Source organism: Dendropsophus ebraccatus, chromosome 1 (genome assembly GCF_027789765.1).
Source record: "Dendropsophus ebraccatus isolate aDenEbr1 chromosome 1, aDenEbr1.pat, whole genome shotgun sequence".
Classification (NCBI taxonomy): Eukaryota; Metazoa; Chordata; class Amphibia; order Anura; family Hylidae; genus Dendropsophus; species Dendropsophus ebraccatus.
Window position 1 is genome coordinate 4,949,597 of NC_091454.1, and position 22,437 is coordinate 4,972,033.

At 45.0% G+C, this 22,437-nt stretch overlaps 1 protein-coding gene across 3 annotated transcripts; it reads right to left on the minus strand.

Moving 5' to 3' along the window:
• Positions 1-2,339: 2,339 nt before the first annotated feature.
• On the minus strand, positions 2,340-22,437 carry LOC138787211 (zinc finger CCCH-type antiviral protein 1-like). Of its 3 annotated transcripts, none has more exons than XM_069964420.1 (13): positions 22,097-22,437; positions 18,273-18,408; positions 16,939-17,284; positions 12,942-13,877; positions 11,615-11,674; positions 11,401-11,524; positions 11,068-11,230; positions 10,747-10,867; positions 8,467-8,563; positions 7,733-7,844; positions 7,523-7,653; positions 4,136-4,287; positions 2,340-2,817 (listed from the first exon to the last, which is right to left on the minus strand). In XM_069964420.1, exons 1-13 carry the CDS (start codon positions 22,378-22,380, stop codon positions 2,552-2,554), a joined length of 2,928 nt encoding a protein of 975 aa, XP_069820521.1. In that variant the 5' UTR covers positions 22,381-22,437; the 3' UTR covers positions 2,340-2,551. The 3 variants fall into 3 exon arrangements, with proteins under 3 accessions (XP_069820521.1, XP_069820513.1, XP_069820527.1); XM_069964412.1 differs by having other exon boundaries at positions 11,615-11,677; XM_069964426.1 differs by lacking the exon at positions 11,615-11,674.

Consider the following 22,437-nt stretch of genomic DNA (forward strand, 5'->3'; position numbering starts at 1 on the left):
AGCTGTATACAGTGTGTAATACCTCCTATATAGCTGTATACAGTGTGTAACACCTCCTATATAGCTGTATACAGTGTGTAACACCTCCTATATAGCTGTATACAGTGTGTAACACCTCCTATATAGCTGTATACAGTGTGTAATACCTCATATATAGCTGTATACAGCGTGTAATACCTCATATATACCTGTATACAGCCTGTAATACCTCCTATATAGCTGTATACAGTGTGTAATACCTCCTATATAGCTGTATACAGTGTGTAATACCTCATATATACCTGTATACAGCCTGTAATATCTCATATATTCCTGTAATACCTCCTATATATCTGTAACACCTATATTCTCACTGTCCTGGATCACGCAGGTCAGTCACAGATTTGTGTCACTGTCCCGCCAGCTTCCTGTCCTCTCATAGTAATAGACTCCTGCACTTCCACAGTTTGCCCAGCAGGGGGCGGGGGTACAAGATGACGGATAACATGAGGAAGATGCTGACCCGCCTCCTGCCGGCTCCCGGCTGTATTACATCTCTCTGTGGAGCACACACACTGGGGACAGCAGGGAGATGGGGCATGCTGCTGAGGGATATGCTGCTGAGGGATATGCTGCTGAGGGATATGCTGCTGAGGACGCCCTCCATCTCTCTCTGGGAGAAGATCTCTACACACAGAGCTGAAACTTTCCAGGAGGATATGTAAGTGTGAGGGTGTAATGCTCTGCAGGCTGCTGATATGGTGGTCAGTGCTGGAGACTGCATTTCCTGCCTATAATAATGCTAAGCCACATATATACATGTATACAGGCTGTAATACCTCATACATGTATACAGTGTAATACCTCATGTATACCAGTATACAGCCTGTAATACCTCATATATACCTGTATACAGCCTGTAATACCTCATATATAACAGTGTACAGCCTGTAATACCTCATAAATACCTGTATACAGCCTGTTATAACTCTTATATACCCGTATACAGCCTGTAATACCTCATAAATACCAGTATACTGTCTATAATACCTCATATATAGCAGTGTACAGCCTGTAATACTTCTCATATACCAGTATATAGCCTGTAATACCTCATGTATACCCGTACTCGCAGGAGACTCTGATCTGTTTCATGATACTCAGAGGGACACATGCAGGAGCACAATGCCAATCAGCACTGTCCCCAACTGAAAGCCTAAGAAAGGCAATGCCAGGGGACCCTTGAGCAAATTCTTTAACCTTGGACTAGAAAAAGTTTGTAGCAGAATGTAGAGCTTTATCTTTGCAGCATGAACTTTAGGAGGTGCTGTAGTCGACTCAGAGAGGCTCTCAGAGGCAGTAAGTTGCATGTAAGTTGTTCTTTTCACACACACTTCTGGACATATTTGATTTAGGATTATGAAGGCGAAACTCCTCTCTTCACAATGGGGGCAAAATCTGCACCTTTACAGAAGATCAGGTAGAGCTCAGAAACCATGTCAGGAGGCTGGATCTAGTCCTGGAACTATCTGCTTCCCTCTTCCTGCGAACCGTTTCTCAGCTAATGTAGGTAAACGTGGAGAGCTTACCGCTTCATAGTTGGCTAAATGGTCTGATTAGCAGACATGTGTAATGGCCAGCGGCCAGACTCGGACTGGTTGAGACTGGTGTAGGTCCACACCTTTCTAGATTAGCAGGAGCTGAACTAGGGACTGCTCTTGTTGATTGAAAGACATGTGACCAAAGCATCTGATTTCCTTACATGTGACTGGGTGTGGTTAAGCAGTGTGACAAATAAATCAGCAGCACATACACAGCCAGGAGGTGTAACAAGTAGTAGTGGTAGTGTACTCAGGAAGATTGTGGTGCTCTATTGTGTCATTAGTATATCCAGTAACATCAACCTTGAAGGACACCTGAGATTTTAAGGAAGTCATCATCGATACATCAACCTGTGGTCTTGATCTAAGTAGTACAAAAGTGTCCCACTAACCTCGTAACCTACATGTTGGTGTCACACTAATTAAATTGATTGATTGCCTGGTGCAGATCGATAAGAAACATAACGTGAATAAGTCTAAACAGAGAAGACGCCCCCTGTAGTCACTTGAGGTAATAGCACAGTAATCACTGTCCGTAGTGCTGGTATCTACCACTTTATGGTTGTGTTATTTGGGAAATATTTATTTGGAGTATTATTCATTAACAATGTGGTGTCACTGCCTGGTCCTGAAGTGTGGATGTTATCTGGGCTTGTGTTATATCATTACATGGTAACTGTAGTGCTGTATTATTTGGGGGTAGAGTAGTTATGGACACTTCCTTTAAGAATCCTTCTTTGTTTATTCTTGTTGAGCCTTTAGTGGATTTACAGAATAATTTTTTGATTCACGCAACATATTTCCAAAGATTTCTTATAAAAATATCTTAAAAAACCAACTATATAGTGTTTATTGTGATTGGTCAGGTGATTTATCACACACTTTCTTAACCATGTACTAGGAGTCATTTTCTGTTTTTATAGAATATATTTCTGTTTTCCTTGTATTATGTATTATGATTTGTTCTATGTTCATCGCTTTTGGTATGCCAGGAGATATTCGGGGTAGATCTGATGCTTCTCGAACACCACAAAGATGGTAGGATTGGTGATGACATTCACGCACGAGTCATAGTACCGAGTAGTATTGTCGGGTCTTGGTGGAGGACGTTTCATTTGGGGGTTTCCAACCGTGTAGTCCCCCACCAGCACACGCGCTACGAACATCATCTGTAGCCCATGGATCATCGACCTAGAGTACATGTGAGCGTACGAGGCGTCTCGGGCAAAGTAGCTTCCTACAAGGAGAAGAACGACAGATTACAAGAGATGCCTTAGTAACAGCAGTAACCCCTAATACCCCTAATAGGGCCTTGTTCCCATTAAGAAGAGAAGTTCTATATGATGTCTGTCAAAACCTTATTGAGCAGATTGCACTTATTATGCTGCTCTGAAGCTCCATCTCATGGTTTCTCCTATTCCTGTGGAGTGATATAGTGGGTGTCACGGCGCCCTCTAGCTGTACGATAACAGAGTACCTATAAGATCTGACCTCTATGGAAGTGGGCCTGCACGCAGATGAGTCTACACAGATAAAAACAGAAAATAGGCTGCAGCAACCTGCAAGTTTTTGGGGTTTATTTTGTATAAAAATGAGGTTCTTAGCAAACCATTTGATCAGACAGAATGTACCAACTTACCACGTTAAGGTCACCCCAGAGAGTTGCTCCCTATACTAGCAATGGCCTCTCTCAGACTATAAGTCTACAAAACTGGGCATACAAGATCCAACTAAACTCTGTGTAAAACATGGTTTGCTAAGAACCTTTTTTCCCGTGTGTACGCTGGAGGGAGTATATGCTGTGAGGCCTGAGACTTGGCTAGTTGGATCCTGTATGTTCAAAACAGGGCCATTAGCTAGTACAGGGTCCAACTCTCTGGGGTCACTTTAACATGGCGAGTTGGTACATTCAATTTGATCAAATGGTTTGCTAAGAACCTCATTTTTTAAAATAAAAAAACAAGCAAACAAACCCTTTAGAACGGGTTGTTATTGTGTGTATGCTGGAGGGAGTATATGCGGTGAGTTGAGTCATGACACAGCTTGCTGCAGTATTTTTCTATTTTTGTCTATATGTTAGCCATTGCAGTGTGCAAACTGCACAGTGTGAACAGCTGTTAGTGGAGTGCTGGCTGTTCGTTGGCTTTTTGAGTCTACACAGATAGCACCTGATTACCTATGAGGATCACTGCCCCTCAGGACCAGGGGCGTAACTACCACTGTAGCAGCCATAGCGGCTGCTATGGGGCCTGCTGCATCAGGGGGCCCCATTATCCCTACTGTAATACACTGGGCCCCCTGAGCTGTCATCATTTGCAGCACCCGGTGTCCAAGCGAGCCTGCCTGGTTCTCCAAATATCCCTTTAACTGCAAGTAATCCTAACAACCAATTGCAGTTCTGACTAGACTTGAAGGCTTAGTGGTCGGTCGGGAAGGGGGGGCCCCATCAAAAGTTTGCTATGGGGCCCAGCTATTTCTAGTTACGCCTCTGCTCAGGACCCCACAAAAACAAACAGCTCCCCAATCAGAATTGTCCCGTACATGTCGCTTCCTACCTTGCCCATATACAGTGCCATGGATGCCACAGATGCGCCAGTCAAAATTCTGATTACAGATGGCATCAATGTGCGATACCTCGGTGCCATGAAACAGCCGCATTTCATTCACGTCTTGTCCCTGATTTACTTGTTTCATCTGTTCCTTTTGCCTTGAAAACAAAAAACTATATTAGCAAACAGGGGAGGAGGAGTATGTCAGTATGTCAGAAATGATATTAAAGTAAGTGTAACAGATGCAATAGTGGGCGATGACTGTGATGATGTGGAAGCATTATGGGTAGAACTACAGAAGGAGGTAAAGAGTGAAAAAATTATTCTTGGTGTAATCTATAGACCCCCCAACATTACTGAGGAGGTAGATGGCCAGTTGAATAGACAAATAGAGCGGGCTGCCCGGGAGGGAACAGTAGTGGTAATGGGGGACCTCAACTACCCAGATATAGATTGGGGTCACGGTTCAGCTAAATCCAAAAAGGGGGGGAATTTCTTAACCTCCTGCAGGATAATTTTCTGGGCCAGTTTGTGGAGGAGCCAACTAGAAGTGATGCCTTGTTGGATCTGGTTATTTCTAACAACGCTGAGCTGGTTGGGGACGTCACTGTCCATGAACACCTGGGTAATAGTCAACACAATATAGGGACTTTTAGCTTAAAGTGTAGAAAAGAAAAACATGTTGGGAGGGCAAAAACTCTTCATTTTAAAAGGGCCAATTTTCCTGGGTTACGGGCAGAACTTCAGGGCATAGACTGGGAGCGGCTGCTGTCACATACTGATACTGATAATACATGGGAAATCTGCTAATCCACATTAAATAACTGTACTGCCAAATATATTCCTATGGGTAACAAATATAAACGGTTAAAATCCAATCCCACATGGCGACAACCGAGGTTAGAAGGGCTATAAATGAGAAAAAAGGGGCATTTAAAAAATATAAATCAGAGGGGTCAGCTGTAGCCTTTAAACATTACAAAGAAGTCAACAAAACCTGTAAAAATGTAATAAAAGCAGCAAAAATTCACAATGAAAGGCAGGTAGCTATAGAAAGCAAAAGAAACCCCCAAAGATTCTTCAAATATATTAATGCAAAAAAAACCAAGGTCAGAGTATGTAGGACCCCTAAATAATGGCGACGGGGAGTTAATAACTGGGGATCAGGAGAAAGCTGAGTTACTTAATGGGTTCTTCAGCTCTGTATATACAAAAGAAGAGGATGGAGCTGTGGTGGGTGGGGCCAGTGCTGAGGTGGGTGGGGCCAGTGATGAGGTGGGCGGGGCCAGTGCTGCTAACACATGTAATGTACTGAACTGGTTTACTATAGATATGGTCCAAGATAAATTAAACAAACTCAATGTAACCAAAGCTCCAGGGCCTGATGGATTAGTTCTGTAATTTCTCTACCCTTGTATGAAATATTCTGTGATTCTTTGCTTACTGGTATTGTGCCGAGGGACTGGCGTAAGGCAAATGTAATGCCGATCTTCAAAAAGGGCTCTCGAACTTCCCCAGGTAACTATAGACCTGTAAGCTTAACGTCCATTGTGGGGAAACTATTTGAGGGGCTTATAAGGGACTACATCCAGGAATATGTAGTGGCTAATAGTATTATAAGTGATAACCAGCATGGTTTTACTAAGGACAGAAGCTGTCAAACCAACCTGATATGTTTCTATGAAGAGGTAAGTAGAAGCCTGGATGGCGGCGCGGCTGTGGATATCGTGTACAGTTCCTCACGGACGTCTGATGGGTAAGTTAAAGTCTATCGGTTTGGAAAGTTTATTGTGTAACTGGATTGAAAACTGGCTTAATAATCGTACCCAGAGAGTGGTGGTCAATGATTCCTACTCCGAATGGTCCCCGGTAATAAGTGGTGTACCCCAAGGGTCAGTACTGGGCCCTCTTCTGTTTAACTTGTTTATTAATGATATTGAGAATGGAATTAACAGCAATGTTTCTATCTTTGCAGATGACACCAAGCGTAGTACAGTACAGTCTATGGAGGATGTGCAGATGTTACAGGCTGTGTAGTACAGTACAGTCTATGGAGGATGTACAGATGTTACAGGCTTTGTAGTACAGTACAGTCTATGGAGGATGTGCAGATATTACAGGCTTTGTAGTACAGTACAGTCTATGGAAGATGTGCAGATATTACAGGATGACTTAGACACACTGAGTGTTTGGGCGTCCACTTGGCAAATGAGGTTCAATGTGGATAAATGTAAAGTTATGCACCTGGGTACTAATAACCCGCATGCATCATATGTCCTGGGGGGAGTTACTCTGGGAGAGTCGCTGATGGAGAAGGATCTGGGTGTACTTGTAGATAATAGACTACAGAACAGCACACAATGTCAGTCAGCTGCTTCTAAGGCCAGCAGGATATTGTCATGTATATACCAGGCCTGGACTCTGGGGACAGGGATATAATATTACCGCTTTATAAAGCTTTGGTGCGGCCTCATCTGGAGTATGTCGTCCAGTTTTGGAACCCGATTCATAAAAAGGATGTTCTAGAGCTGGAGAGGGTACAAAGACGGCAACTAAACTAATAAGGGGAATGGAGCATCTTAGTTATGAGGAGAGATTAAAAGAATTACATTTGTTTAGTCTGGAGAAGAGACGTTTAAGGGGAGATAGATTAACTTATTTACATATATAAATGGCCCCTACAAGAGATATGGGGAAAAGATGTTCCAGGTAAAACCCCCTCAAAGGACAAGGGGGCGCTGCCTCCGCCCGGAGAGACAAGGGGACACTGCCTCCGCCTGGAGAGACAAGGGGGCGCTGCCTCCGCCTGAAGAGACATGGGGGCACTTACTCCGCCTGGAGAGACAAAGGGGCGCTGCCTCCGCCTGAAGAGACAAGGGGGCACTGCCTCCACCTGGAGAGACAAGGGGGCGCTGCCTCCGCCTGGAGAGACAAGGGGGCGCTGCCTCCGCCTGGAGAGACAAGGGGGCGCTGCCTCCGCCTGGAAAAAAAAAGGTTCAACCTCCGGAGGCAACAAGCCTTCTTTACCATGAGAACTGTGAATCTGTGGAACAGTCACCACAGGATCTGGTCACAGCACAAACAGTAGAGGGCTTCAAAACAGGAGAGACAAGTTCCTAGAGCAAAATAATATAAATGCATATGTATAGAACCTATCACCCCTCCCCCTTCCCTGTATCCATCCCCTCCTTGGTTGAACTTGATGGACATGTGTCTTTTTTTTTCAACCGTATTAACTATAAACAGATGACTGTCCATAAAGGGCTCCCCCAACCATAGGTGGGACTACAATGAGCTGGGACATCATATTACTGGCCCTTCTCCTCTGATTCTTACCCCCCTTACATGGATACAGACTATACACCCCTAGATGTGAGATGAGGGCCGACCTACCACTGGAACACCTGCCACAGAGACGGGTTCTGGAGACGCCAGAGACTCTTCACCACATGCCCGCTGAGCGTCTTGGTGAAGATGCTGACAATTTCTGAGAACTCGCTGGATGTCTCAGGGATAGGAACTTTCTTTGGAGGAGAAGAACAGAAGATATCACATGCCATCCAATCAGCGCTGTAGTCAGGGGTTATAGGGACTTTACATTACCTTACAGCCGACCTTTGGCAGGGCCGTCATGTCCCATGTTGTCGGGTAGATGTCAGTCTTCAGGGGAGAAACAGCTGCCGTCATGGGGGTCTGAGGTGCTGATGATCTTGCACTAAGAGGATGGAAACATACTGTATAACCTCTTAAGGGCACAGCCAGTCGTGTCTCTTTTATTTTACTATTGACTAAGCCGTTTGAGGCTCGTCTTTTGCTGGACAGGATGTCTTTTTTTTTTTTATTGAAACGTGGCTGTTTTGCACTTTTTTTTTAATATACTGTCAGAGTGCTTCAGTTCATTGTCTATCTACATGTGGTTTGTACCCTGACCAGTTGGCACCCACCATCTATTTCATCCCCATGATACATACAGTCATTAAAAGAAAATTAACTTTAATGTTTTATGTATCAGATCTTCAGGACATAAACCACCTGACAAAAAGGTCCTCAGAAGGTTTAAAATTAGATAAAACTAACCTAATGTGAACAACAACAGAAAGCTAATAACTACTCAAGGTGTCTGCAGCTCTCGGTACCAAATGCAGCTGATGTATATGGCGGCATTAAATGAGGAGTAACATGGAATCTGCTGGGTAGTGTTGTTCATCTGAGGGTGTGTATATGCCCAATTTTAGGGGCCCTTTTCTCTTCAGTTTTGTCCTGATGCATAAAATCCTAGAATTTTATGAGGGTGTACTTTCTTCCTCTAACTTCTATAATAGATGTGATGGTTTTACCTTCCTCTCAGTAATTTCACATCATCAAAGCTGAGATATCTCGGTCTCCTCCGCACGTCTCTCTTCGTCTTGTACACAATGTTCTTCTGCTTCATTTCTAAAACAGTAGGTAGCTGTTAAAGGGGAACCTGATATCTTAAAGGGGTACTCCACAATAACTCTTCTTTTTGCCAGTATAAGACTTAAGGACTTTTTAATGCAGGACGATTATTGCGATTATTTGCAGGAACACTCCTGCGGCTGATAATCGGCCTGTGTAAAAGTGATAGCGATGAGTTGAGGACTTTGAGCCTGCCACAAATTGTATCGCTACTGGCTGCATATCTTGTGTAAACAGGATTATGTGAGGCTGATAACGATAAATGTAAACTGACAGCACAAATATGTATATATTGGGGTCTGTGATATATATCTATCTCCATGCTGTCCGTTTCCAGATCACACTGCATTCTATACTTACCCTCTGTGCTGCTTGTGATCTGGCATCCCACTTTCCTGTCCGGATCACAAACAGCACGGATGGTAAGTATACACTGCTGCTTGTTATCTGGAAACAAGCAGGGTCGGCCTTTGGTTCTTGTGACCTGTGCACAGGGCGCATCACTCCCGGCTGCTTGAGGGGAGCACTTCAGCAGACAGACAGCACACCTTTGTTAGAAATAAAACATTTCTAAGTTAGATGTGCTCTCTGTCTGCCGGAGTGCCCCCCTAACTGTCCGCCTGCCCTCCTCCCATAGTGGCTCAATCGGGGCGTTCCAGCAGACAGTCTGCAATTTCTAAGTTAGGTGTGCTGTCTGTCTGCCAGAGCACGCCTGGCTGCCCCTCTCCCGTAGTGGTTGGTTACCCTCTCCTGCACAGAACCCGCACCGCACATCGACTTTTCTGTGTCCTCCTGTGCTCTGGTAAGTACTCCTAGTGTTTGAGGAGGGGGGGGGGGGGGAGTTAGGTAGTTGCTTGTATGTTCAGGGGGCAGGGGCGGAGTTGGGTGCTTGTTTGGGGGGGGGACCGAAAGAAAGTTTTGCACAGGGTGCATCTGCCCTAAGTCCAGCTCTGGGTATAAGAATCGTTCTTGCAGCCCCGCTGCTCAATTTGCCGCGCTGTGTAAAGTCACTGCTAATGATCACCGACTGACGCTTGTTTCCAGCCACTTGAGGCCGACAAATGTTTAAATGTAAAAGGACCCTAAAATATTACAGGAATAGGGGCAAGGATGAAGCAAGGTGCTAACCCCACAATAGACAATAAAATGTATACAATAGCTGGAGCAGTAAGCTCGAAAAAGATATGATCACTCAATAAAGTATATATACTGTCTGTGGCTTATTAATACGAAGTGATGTGTATACACTGAATTAGGATGTTGTGACCGGAGGTGGGAGACAAAGATGTTGCCCATAGAAATTGAAGAATAAAGAAACTCCACTGGATTCCATGGAATGATTATTGTAGGAGTATTCAGCCCAGTGGAGATAATTCATTCAGCTGTAGTTGATTTCTTAGTTTGTGGGTGATGAGTGGAGAAGAAAAGCTGAGACCTGACCTCTAGAAGACCACCTAGGACTCTCCAGAATATAGAGGTGAGCTGCCCTCTTCTGTCAGAGATGATATACAGTGACAGACCGAGCAAGTGACAGATGAACTTCATAAAAAGAGAAGAAAAATGAATTGTAGGGGGTTAACCTGGGAGTGGAAGAAGGCAAAACCATAATAAACTCCATGGTGACGTGAGACCAAGGAGAGTCCGCAACTATAGAGGCTTGCAGTGAAAAGCATGGGCCACCAACAGTGATGAGAGACCAGATGCAAGGACCTGCGTAGTAGTGGCTGGTCACTTTAGGGGGAGTTTGTTTTCTTATAATCTCCAGAACAACCATCTTTTCTGGAGGAAATTCATGAAGATGAACACGTGCAGCAAAGATTATATGGCTAAGATCGATGTTAAGATGTCAATGCAAGGAGGCAGGGAGTCAGAAGATGAAGCCATATGGGCAGCCATCGGGACAAGAGGAGATCGGCACATGTGGGAGCAGAGATCATCTTGTGTAGAGTAATACTATTGTGGGTTGGGAGCATGGCTTTATATTCTTTATATTTAGTAGTGAGCGTGTCAGGTATCATTCTAACATACCTGATACTTATATGATTTGTGTGTAGCCTAATGTATACAGTAGTTTATATATTCAGAATATCAGACATTATTAGAGGCCGGAGCACTGTGGCCCATCATAGGCCCCTCAGAGGTAACAATATCATTTATTGATACATTATCTGCTCCCGTACCTTGGAAGTTGATCTCATACTGATGGAAGCCCGCGATAAAAGGGAGGACAGTGGTGGGATCAGCGAGATACACGTTCTCCAGGTCTGAGGAGAATCTGGTGGAGCTCACGTTTTGTATATTCTAAAAGGACAGAAAACTGGAAAAGTATAAATTACCAGGCAGCCCTGATCTCTACCAGGACCCCCCCCCCCCCCCCCCCCATTGTCAATGTATACCATTACTCCCTTCATATTGGCCATAAAGACCTCAGAGTTCAGGGCCAAGGGGTGGCCACAGACTCCGTACTCCCAAAGATGATTGGGTGCCCTGCGGCAACTTACAGAATGGCCATATTCTGTCCAGGTGCCAAATTCATCCCTCCAGTACCACAGCCACTCAGTGGTCAGAACGTATTCAGACGGCTTCATGACTGAAGAGACGGTGGAGAGGCGACGGACGCGGTGCACGCCAGATCTCATAGTTGTAAAATCAACTGATTCGACCCTGTGAATGACGAGTTGGAGGTGTTACTAGATAATGATATGCACATGCAAAAAAATGGGGAATCGCATGAGGCTTTCATTTCTTAGTGGTCACACATAATTGTATCTGATCTTTTAGATGGAGTTCCTGTTCTACATACAATATGACACACTGTTCTCCATGGTCCGTACCTGTCAAACTTTGGGTCACAGTAGTATTTCTCAGTCTCCTCCATATTGGAGATATCTTCCCACTCTGTTCCTTTGTAAATCTGCCAGCGATACGGCAGGTAGTAATGTATGTCTGGGCAGCGTCCTGTAAATAAAGGAGAAGCCTGTATTACCTGACAATATCCAACCCAACCAGGGGCTCCCTGCACATAACCTGTCCCCGAGGGGCACCTACCTTCTAACTTGCAGTATTTCCAAAGATTAGAAAGACAGATCTGAGGGATTTTGTCAGAATCTGCTAATAAAAAAAAAATTGCTAATTTTTTTACAGTAGCTATTAATATTTCATGTCTGAAATGCTCACACATGTACAGCAGTGCTTGAAACTTTGTGAACCCTCTAGATTTTCTGTAGTTCTGTATATACTTGACCTAAATATTAAACTTGGTTATTCATTTTTAATAAGGACTTTAGTTGCTTAGAGGTTACTGTGGGTTCTTTTGGGACCTTGTGGACTATTATACACTTTGCCCTTAGCGTTATCCTGGAGAAGGCGATAATGGTTTTAAATCTCCTTTTGTACTCAGTCTGTCTGACTGTGGATTTGTGGGGTTATCCAGTATTTAAAATTTTTTAGATTGTGCCTCAGATATAGAAAAAATAACAAAGAGCCTATGCTTTCCATACTGTCCCAGTGTTCTTCTATGGTGTCTTCGGCCCAGACCCCCCACAGGTTGCAGCCGCCACCACTTCTGAGATGAACTCATCTCTGGAGACAGCCAGTTCAGCCAATCACTGATTGACATAAGACAGTGCCGCAGCTGGTGTTTGGCTAAGCGGGCTATCACTCCAGAGACAAACTCATCTCGGAAGTGGCAACCAGTGGTGTCCCCCGAGACACCAGAGAAGGACAACGGGGGAGCATGGAGAGGTAAGCATAGACTCTTATTTTACCTAGTTTTATACCTTTTCTTGCTTGATGAGCATCAACCCCTCTTCTCCTGTGCTCCTTAGACATCTCATTTTCTGGTGCCATGATACTTGTCTACAATCATGATGTAAAGATCAGATCTGGATCACACCTGCTCGTAAATTATCTGCTAATCCTAAAGGTTCACGTACTTTTACCATTTACAGATACTGGATGTTAGATCATTTTCTAGAAATGGCCAAAGCTAATATGTGTCACTCATCCAATTCTCCTTATCTACATTTAGGATATATAGAATATTAGACGTATAGAAAATTCTGAAAAGGTGAAAAGGTCCAAGCACCACTGTAACCAGTGGCACTCCTAGGGGATTTCTCCTGGTGCATAAAGAGAATAGATGCCCTTTAAAACTTAAAGGGGGTGACTACATTAGACCAAGCATTGTAAAATACCCTACGATGGTTTTCTGGGAGAACCCCAACAAGACCGTCCTAAGCTCGGTGTACAGGTCATCTGTAACCTCAGTTGTGACAATTGAGGAGACGACTTCCTGCTTCTGCATCTACAGAGAGATATAGTGGTGCTACACTACAGTGATGTTCAAACGTGGAGTGATCGAAAGCAGTCATACCAGGATTGGTGTCCACACGTAGGCCTGGAGGTTGGGACTGGACACTGGACTGGACTGGATCCTCTTGAGGAAGAACCGGACCTGTTGTGAGATTATTAACCAGTGTGGTTATTTGATGGTTATTGGGAGGCGGATTAAGCAGTAGATGCAGCGCTGATGGAGCACTGGAAGTTCTTGTTGATGTGGAGGTTACTGGATTAATGGTGGTAACAACAGGTTGAGCACTGTATGTACTTGAAATGGTTAGAATAATTTGACTTTTTGTAGGAGAATTTACCAAGCTGGTATCAGATGTTAGTGGAGTGCTAGAAGGACTTGCTGCAGGGAGGGATATCAGTGTGATGGTGGGAAGGGCTGGCTGATTGCTGTATGATTTTGTAACAGGGGTGGTCACTGAATTCCCCTGAGAAAACGATGGTGAGTTAATCAACTTTCCTGGGCTGGTGAGCGGCAATGATGGAACAGTGGATGAATTCACCACTAGAATGGGTGGTAGCTTATCGGAGGTGGCAACTGGTTGTGCTTTGAAAACTGATGGACCATCCATAGGAACAATAACTGGAGAAGCATTAGCTTGTGTTGTGGTGGTCACTGGTTTTGGCTGAGGAGCAGATGGACCTTGGCTAGCAGATAAAGAATCTTCTGGGAGTCGTGTGGGTGACGATCTAGATGTATCATCCAGCAACATACTTGGGGTGATTGTCCACTCATTGCGAAGAGCAGAAAACTTTATAGGTGATGTCACTGGTAATATAGAACTCTGGCAGTCCAGTGGTGTCAATGCAGGCAATGGGTGGGTCACTTCTGATGACTTCAAGTTTTCTACAATGAGCACTTTCACAGGTTTCTCATCATCCTCAGTCGATGGCGGGCAAAGATGACTGTTGACATTCTCTGACGTTGATTGAGTGCTTGATGCCCCTTGGGAATCGGAGTCTAAATTGAATGAATAAAATGTCACATCATTAAAAGCATCAAATGGAGTCAACCTCTATACTGGTGTCTCTATAATTTTCCTGTATGGTGGGCCACCTGGGGTGCCAACATAAAACCTGCAATATGCCAATATGATGCTCCTACCAGGTCTAACAGAGTCCAGTGAGCCTTCTCAATATAGATGGTGCACTCAGCGTCCAATGTCCATTTACTACACCAGTCTTTGATGCTTGGGGCTGTACTAAACAGGGCCATAATCGAGTCACTTTGACTTTTCAAAAATATCATAGGCCATCAGCTGCAAATCTCCTGTAATATTGTGTGCCCGCCCGTTGGCTGATGGCAGCAAAGGACAGCACCAGTGAGCTAACAATAGTTGAGGTGGCCATGTAATGGCTGAGGAATATGGTCTAGGTCGTATATACAATGAGCCTTCTCATCACTAATACCTAAACTTTGATTCAGCCCTTACATCAGAACATTGGCGCCATCTAGGTTAGCTATACTTTTAGCATGGATATGTCCTGGCATGACAAACTAGTTCCACATTTCACAAAAGAAATAGTTGTAAACATCTAAAGACCTTAGACGCACGCCGCTCTGTACAGTCATGCAGAAAACATCCAGCGCTTGTAGCTCCAACCTCCCATAGCTGAGATGATAGAAAGAGGGGAATTCTCCAGGAAGAGCCATTGTGTAGTCTTACAGGAATTATTTCTATGACAAAGCACCTGACTGCAACTGAGACGAGTTCACACTGATACTGAACATAGCAATGACATCATATAGGGGCTGATTATCAGCAGGTATATACAGTGGAGTTCCTACTCTGTGTCGGGAGTGTGTAACTCATGAAGGAGTCATGTATGTGGGAAGCAGATTGGTGGTTATGTAGGGGTAATTGTCTGTACAAACATCCCTTACTGGTGGGTAAAAGGGGCAAGTTGTTGGGTTGATTATTGTCTTTCGGACAGCGGGTGGTGGTATATGTGAAGCTGCTCAGCGTGGGAACCATTCGCTGCTGCTGTGGTGAAAGTGTGTGGTAAGTGGACAAATAGTGCCATTGTGAATGAGTGACGTGGAGACTAAGGTGCACTACATGCTGATTGTCTCCCCTGGGGTGGATAGGATCTTCCAGCAAGACAATGTAAAACGCTACATAGCTATAAATATCCGACATTGGTTGGAGGAGCATGACTTAAGGCCCTATTACACCAACCGATTATCAGACGTATTCAGGCGATAATCGCCCATTACGGTCGATAATTGCTTGGTGTAATAACTCATGCTGAAAGGCAACGATCATCAACATGCACAATGTTGGCTGTTCGTTCTCTTTTAGCGTGTTAAATTCAAACAACGATAACAACTGTCTGCTGGCCGTCGCTCCATGTTACAGGAGTGGTGGCAAAAGACTGCCATTAACTTCTATGGGCCACCCAGATGATCTAAAGATCAACAGGCAGCTCCCTGCAGCCCCTGCTGCTCCTCCTCGCTCGCTGTTGGTGCATGTAATAGCACTGACGGAGAGCAAGGAGCAAACAAGTGTTGACCGGAAAGGTTGGCGCTTACTTGCTTCTTAATCTCGGGCTGTGTAATAGGCCCCTAAGACTTCCCAGCACCAAGACTGCTCTGAATAGTGGTGTTCTATCCATAGATCCTCCACCACTTAGGACCTACAAGGAACTTATTGAGTCATTTCCAGCATGTCTGGCTGCTGGTTACTCGGGATATCAGCGGTTGGTCTTAATAATGGGACTGAACTCTGTAGATGAATAGCAGTGATTGGCTGAACGATATTTCCTGTCTGTTAAGATGGAACAAGAAAGTGATCAGCAGTGAGGATCAGCACTAAGGATGGTCCGAACCTGCCGAGGTTCGGGTTCGTATAAACCAGAACGCTCGGCACCAGATTCCCGCTGTCTGGCCGCTCTGTGCAGTGGCTGGATACAGCGGGAGGACCGCCTGGAAAACTGGGATACAGCCTTTGGCTATGGCTGTATCCCAGTTTTCCAGGCGATTCTCCCGCTGTATCCACCCTCTCCACGAAGCGGGCAGACAGTACGAATCCGAACCTCGGCACCATCAGCACCATCAAAACGGCAAGGAGGATCAGTGACAGGTGGCTACATTTCTTTCTCATGTTTTATCCGAAACGGATAAAAGTCATTTTCCAGACTACCCCTTTAAAAAAGAAGGCCGTCGAAAATTTTTACTAAAGTATTGGATTTCCTCCCAAAAGTTATACAAATTACCAATATACACTTGTTACGGGAATTGCTTATAAAGTGCTTTTTCCCTGCACTTACTACTGCATCAAGGCTTCACTTCCTGGATAACATGGTGATGTCACTTCCTGGATAAAATGGTGATGTCACTTCCTGGATAACAATGGTGATGTCACTTCCTAGATAACATGGTGATGTCACTTCCTGGATAACATGGTGATGTCACTTCCTGGATAACAATGGTGATGTCACTTCCTAGATAACATGGTGATGTCACTTCCTGGATAAAATGGTGATGTCACACCCTGACTCCCAGAGCTGTGCGGGCTGTGGCTGCTGGAGAGAATGATGGCAGGGGGACACTGAGGGACACAGGGCACTGGAGGGACACTGAGCATCCCCCTGCCATCATCTTCTCCAGCAGCCACAGCCCGCACAGCTCTGGGAGTAAGGTCGTTACATCACCATGTTATCCAGGAAGTGACGTCACCATGTTATCCAGGAAGTGACATCACCATGTTATCCAGGAAGTGACATCACCATGTTATCCAGGAAGTGACATCACCATGTTATCCAGGAAGTGACATCACTGTTTTATCCAGGAAGTGACATCACCATGTTATCCAGGAAGTGACATCACCATGTTATCCAGGAAGTGACGTCACCATGTTATCCAGGAAGTGACATCACCATGTTATCCAGGAAGTGTAGCCTTGTATATTGGTGAGTTGTAATACAATACTTTAATAAACATTTTTGTCGGGCTTCTCCTTTAATGGTATCTTAGGTGAACTAGAATGATAATACTATGATATTATGTTTGTTTTTCACACCTTCTGCTTCTTGTTGTCCTCCTTGGCTTTTGCTTTGCGACACATCTAGAGAGCTCTTCCTTTTTCTGGGTTCACTCAGTGCTGTGGGGCTCCCCTTCTCTACTACAACCTTCAATGACTGATGGAGCTCACAATGCTTCACTGTACAAAGTGTCTGAAAGTTCTTAATGGACAGCTCCGATATATGACAGCGAGTGAGTAACAGGTCAGAACTGAACTCCAGCAGGTTATGGGAGCGAGAACAGTCACCGCAATCACATTGTCCTCGTAGGAAGTTATCACAAATGTGAAGCTGTGAGCAATTGTTACCGCAATCACAGGAATCATTGAGATAATTCACACAAACCTGCAGGAGACAACAAAGAGTTGTATTCATATATAGGCGGTATATATTTCATCCTAGCCTACCCGATGAAGCGCTGTAGAAGGCGTGAAACATTGTTGCTCTTGTGAACACACCTGCTCTTCCACCCCCGCTCTCCCCGCAGCACCCGCTCTGATGTACCTGCAATAAACCACCTGCATCTGTCCAGTTTGGTGAGTGCGAGATTCTGTTTCTTGACTGCTATATTATAGTAGTATATTCCTGTATATAGGGAGCAGTATTATAGTAGTTATATTCCTGTGTATAGGGGCAGTATTATAGTAGTTATATCCCTGTATATAGGAGCAGTATTATAGTAGTTATATCCCTGTATATAGGAGCAGTATTATAGTAGTTATATTCTTGTATATAGGAGCAGTATTATAGTAGTTATATTCCTGTATATAGGAGCAGTATTATAGTAGTTATATCCCTGTATATAGGAGGCAGTATTATAGTAGTTATATTCCTGTATATAGGGTGCAGTATTATAGTAGTTATATTCCTGTATATAGGAGCAGTATTATAGTAGTTATATTCCTGTATATAGGAGCAGTATTATAGTGGTTATATTCCTGTATATAGGAGCAGTATTATAGTAGTATATTCCTGTACATAGGAGCAGTATTATAGTGGTTATATTCCTGTATATAGGAGCAGTATTATAGTAGTATATTCCTGTATATAGGGGCAGTATTATAGTAATTTTACATCTGGGTAGAACAATAGATAGCACTAGTCTTGAGACAATCACTGATAAAAAAAAAGCTGAGAGTTTCATAGCAGATGAAAGGAACAATGCTTAATTCATAGCTTTGGAACTAAATGCCAAGTGATTGCAGCAATCTCTGGTTACTTGTCTCTGTGTTTTTTATATGCAGGTTATAGTTGTTATGTTTGGGGACGTTACATAATAATAATCATTCATATTCTGACACTCTCTCTATTCCTGCCATTGTACTGTTCTCACCTTCGGTAGTAGTTGGTTGTCATTCTGGAACAGGAGAACTTTTAGTTCATACTCGTTCAGTCCACCGATCTCATTGTCTTTTAAGACTTTCTGGTTATGATCCGAGAAAATATCATGGGAGAACATGCACTGTGGACTGAAACAGAGGAGACATATTACACCGTCTGCTCATCTGGATTATTGATGCCACCCGCTCTGCCACTGTCTACTGAGTTGCTGGATCTAATCCTTTCTGCTTTATCTTACTTGCTGTATCTAAGCCTATCATGTATGATACTCTCTGCTCAGCTGCTCCACCTGTTTGCTTATCTATACCCACTGGCGGATGTGGGCAGCTTGGGTGGGCGGGAGGCCTGTAGTGATGTATGCCTAGAGTTAGCATGTGTTGCTACACTCTCCACTCCTTACCATATATATGTACAGCTTGCTATTTTTTGAAAGAATTCAATTCTAGCACTTTTTTTGTTTAGCCGTTTTTAATACAGTTCCAGGGTTTCCTATAAAGAAATTAAGGTCTTTGGTCCACCAACTTCTTGACCACCACATTTTTTTTCTAGGCCTAACTGAAACATGGCTGACACCTACTGATGTGGTTTCCTCTGCTGCACTGTCCTACAATGAGCTTCAATTTTCTCTTAACCTTTTCCCTGGCAAAAAAACATGGTGACGGTGTTGGTCTGCTGCTATTAGACAACTGCTCTTTCACTCCAACTCCACCTCTCCCTGCCCTCTCCCTCACCTCCTGTGAAGTTCACTGCATTCACATCTACTCCCCCTTCAACCTCCAGGTGGTCATCATTTACTGACGTCTACAACAACCATCTTTGACCAATTCACCACTTGGCTATTGCACTTTCTCTCTATGGACATTCGCACCATCAACTTGGGCGACTAATATCCCCATTGACGCATCCCAAACTCCTTTCACTAGCCTCCTACTTTGGCCTTACGCAGTGGTCCTCTATGGCCACTCACATAAAGTGTCACACACTGGACCTTATCTTTTCCTGACTCTGTCCCATATCTGACCTCACTAGCACACCTCTCCACATCTCTAACCACAACCTTCTTACCTTCTCTTCTCACTTGTCTTCAGCTGCCCCCCCCTCCTCAGTCCAGAACCTTGCCCACCTTGGCAGAAACCTTAAACACCTTAACACACAAACACTCTCTGACTCCCTCCTGCCGCTCTCCACCATATCTTCCACAGACGTAGCGTTACTTTTTGCAGCTCCACAATTGCCTCAGCTCTTAACTCTGTCGTCGCTCTCACATGCAACAGAAAATGATGCGTCAACAGGCGGCCCTTGCACACCAACCTGACCAAACAACTAAGGCAAGTGGTCAAGGCTGCTGAATGGCGCTGGAACAAAACCTGCTCCAAGGACATCTTCCAGAAATACAAGCAATTACTCAAGGTTGAGCCATCCCTCAACCCAGCTTCCTTATCCAACTACCAGGAAATCTCACATCTCCCCTTTGCATGAAAACTCTATAAACATCATGTCTACCTTGAAGTATTCTCCCTTTACTTAACCAACTCACTCTTCGACCTCCTGTAATCTGGCTTCTGCCGCCACCACTCCATGAAATCTGCCCTCACCAAAGTGGCCAATTACCTGCAAACTGCCAAACCCTCACGCCAATACTCTGTGCTCCTTCTCCTTGACCTATCTTCTGCCTTTGACACAGTTGACCATTCCCTTCTGTCACCCTCCCCTTAACTTGTAGAATGTAAGCCCTCGTGGGCCAGGTCCTGTAACTCTATGTACCTACCTGCCATTTACTTTATCCATGTGGTTTCTTTTTAAAGTTTTTGTAATGTTTTCTATGTTAACCCTTATCACTTGTATAGTGCTCTGGAATCAATGTCACTTTAAAAGTAAATAATGATAATATTACTTGTATCTAAGTTAATTTTGGTTATCCACACCACATAGAATGAAGTTTAGTCATAGAGTGACACATGTCCGCTCCTTCAGCCCTCATCCCTGGCCTGATGTAATAGGCAATGGTTGTGGAGCCACTGTGGCAACCAACCGATTTGGTTTTGGATGACTCTTCTAAGGGCGTTGCACCAGTAGTCTACCAGATAAGGTTTAGTCTTAGCTACTAGGAGCTACCTAGCAACTTTTTAGAATGTAAGTCAATGAGAAATCAATTCTGCTGTTTTTAGTCTACATTTAACAAAGTATAAACTGTAAAAATGTTAACAGAAACGCAGTGTGAACACAGCCGTAACCACTGTATGACTGTCGGAGCCTCCTCTGACATGTGAGTCAGACAATGAGTAATAAAATGAGTCATCCTCTGTTTATGTATAAAGTTATTTTCATGTGTTCCGGGTGATTTACTGTAAGTCCTGCCCTGTGGGTATCCTGTGTATATACAGGTAATAATAGATTATATATTACACCGAAAAAGAAGAGCGACTCACATGTCTACAAGGCCTTTTATCAGTCTGTTCAGCACAGGACAGGGATGCTGTCATATTTTACACCATGTATAGTGTGTATAGGAAACATACCATGTTATATATATATATATATATATATATGTATATATATATATATATATATATATCTCTAAGAGTAATCACTGTGATAGATCTGGCTGTACATTACTCCCCGGTCACCTCCTCCTCCTGTACATTACTCCCTGGTCACCTCCTCCTCCTCCTGTCCTGTACATTACTCCCCGGTCACCTCCTCCTCCTCCTGTACATTACTTAACGGCCACCTCCTCCTCCTCCTCCTCCTGTACATTACTCCCCGGCCACCTCCTCCTCCTCCTGTACATTACTCCCCGGCCACCTCCTCCTCCTCCTGTACATTACTCCCCGGCCACCTCCTCCTGTACATTTCTCCCCGGTCACCTCCTCCTCCTGTCCTGTACATTACTCCCCGGCCCCCTCCTCCTTCTCCTCCTGTACATTACTTAACGGTCACCTCCTCCTCCTCCTGTACATTACTCCCCGGCCACCTCCTCCTCCTCCTGTACATTACTCCCCGGTCACCTCCTCCTGTCCTGTACATTACTCCCCGTCACCTCCTCCTCCTGTCCTGTACATTACTCCCCGGTCACCTCCTCCTCCTCCTGTACATTACTCCCCGGTCACCTCCTCCTCCTCCTGTACATTACTCCCCGGCCACCTCCTCCTCCTCCTCCTGTCCTGTACATTACTCCCCGATCACCTCCTCCTCCTCCTGTACATTACTCCCCGGTCACCTCCTCCTCCTCCTGTACATTACTCCCCGGCCACCTCCTCCTCCTCCTGTACATTACTCCCCGGTCACCTCCTCCTCCTCCTCCTGTACATTACTCCCCGGTCACCTCCTCCTCCTGTCCTGTACATTACTCCCCGGTCACCTCCTCCTCCTCCTGTACAATACTCCCCGGTCACCTCCTCCTCCTGTCCTGTACATTACTCCCCGGCCACCTCCTCCTCCTGTCCTGTACATTACTCCCCGGTCACCCACCTCCTCCTCCTGTACATTACTCCCCGGCCACCTCCTCCTCCTCCTGTACATTACTCCCCGATCACCTCTTCCTCCTCCGGTACATTACTCCCCGGTCACCTCCTCCTCCTGTCCTGTACATTACTCCCCGGTCACCTCCTCCTCCTCCTGTACATTACTCCCCGGTCACCTCTTCCTCCTCCGGTACATTACTCCCCGGTCACCTCCTCCTCCTGTCCTGTACATTACTCCCCGGTCACCTCCTCCTCCTCCTGTACATTACTCTCCGGCCACCTCCTCCTCCTCCTGTACATTACTCCCCGGCCACCTCCTCCTCCTCCTGTACAATACTCCCCGGTCACCCACCTCCTGCGCAGCCAGCACTTTCCTTGCAGGTAGTGTTGGCACAAGTGCAGCTTGTCGCATTGCTCCTCTTGTATATTCCTCAGATACTTGTTGCAGATCCTCACAGGGCTTCGGGCCAGGACCAGCTCCCCGACCAGAGAGAATTTTTGTGGTTCATCTTGCAGGATTTGCTCCACATTCTCTGTGGAAAGTTCTAGGAAGGTGGGCAGCAGACTCCTGGGCAGCCGCCCCCCACGCGAGCAGAGTACTTTGGTGAGGAGTGCGCTGGCTGTGGGGTCAGACATTATCCTGGGGCCCTTGTCTTTGGCCCCCGGACTTCTGTGTGTGATAACGCTTTGTGT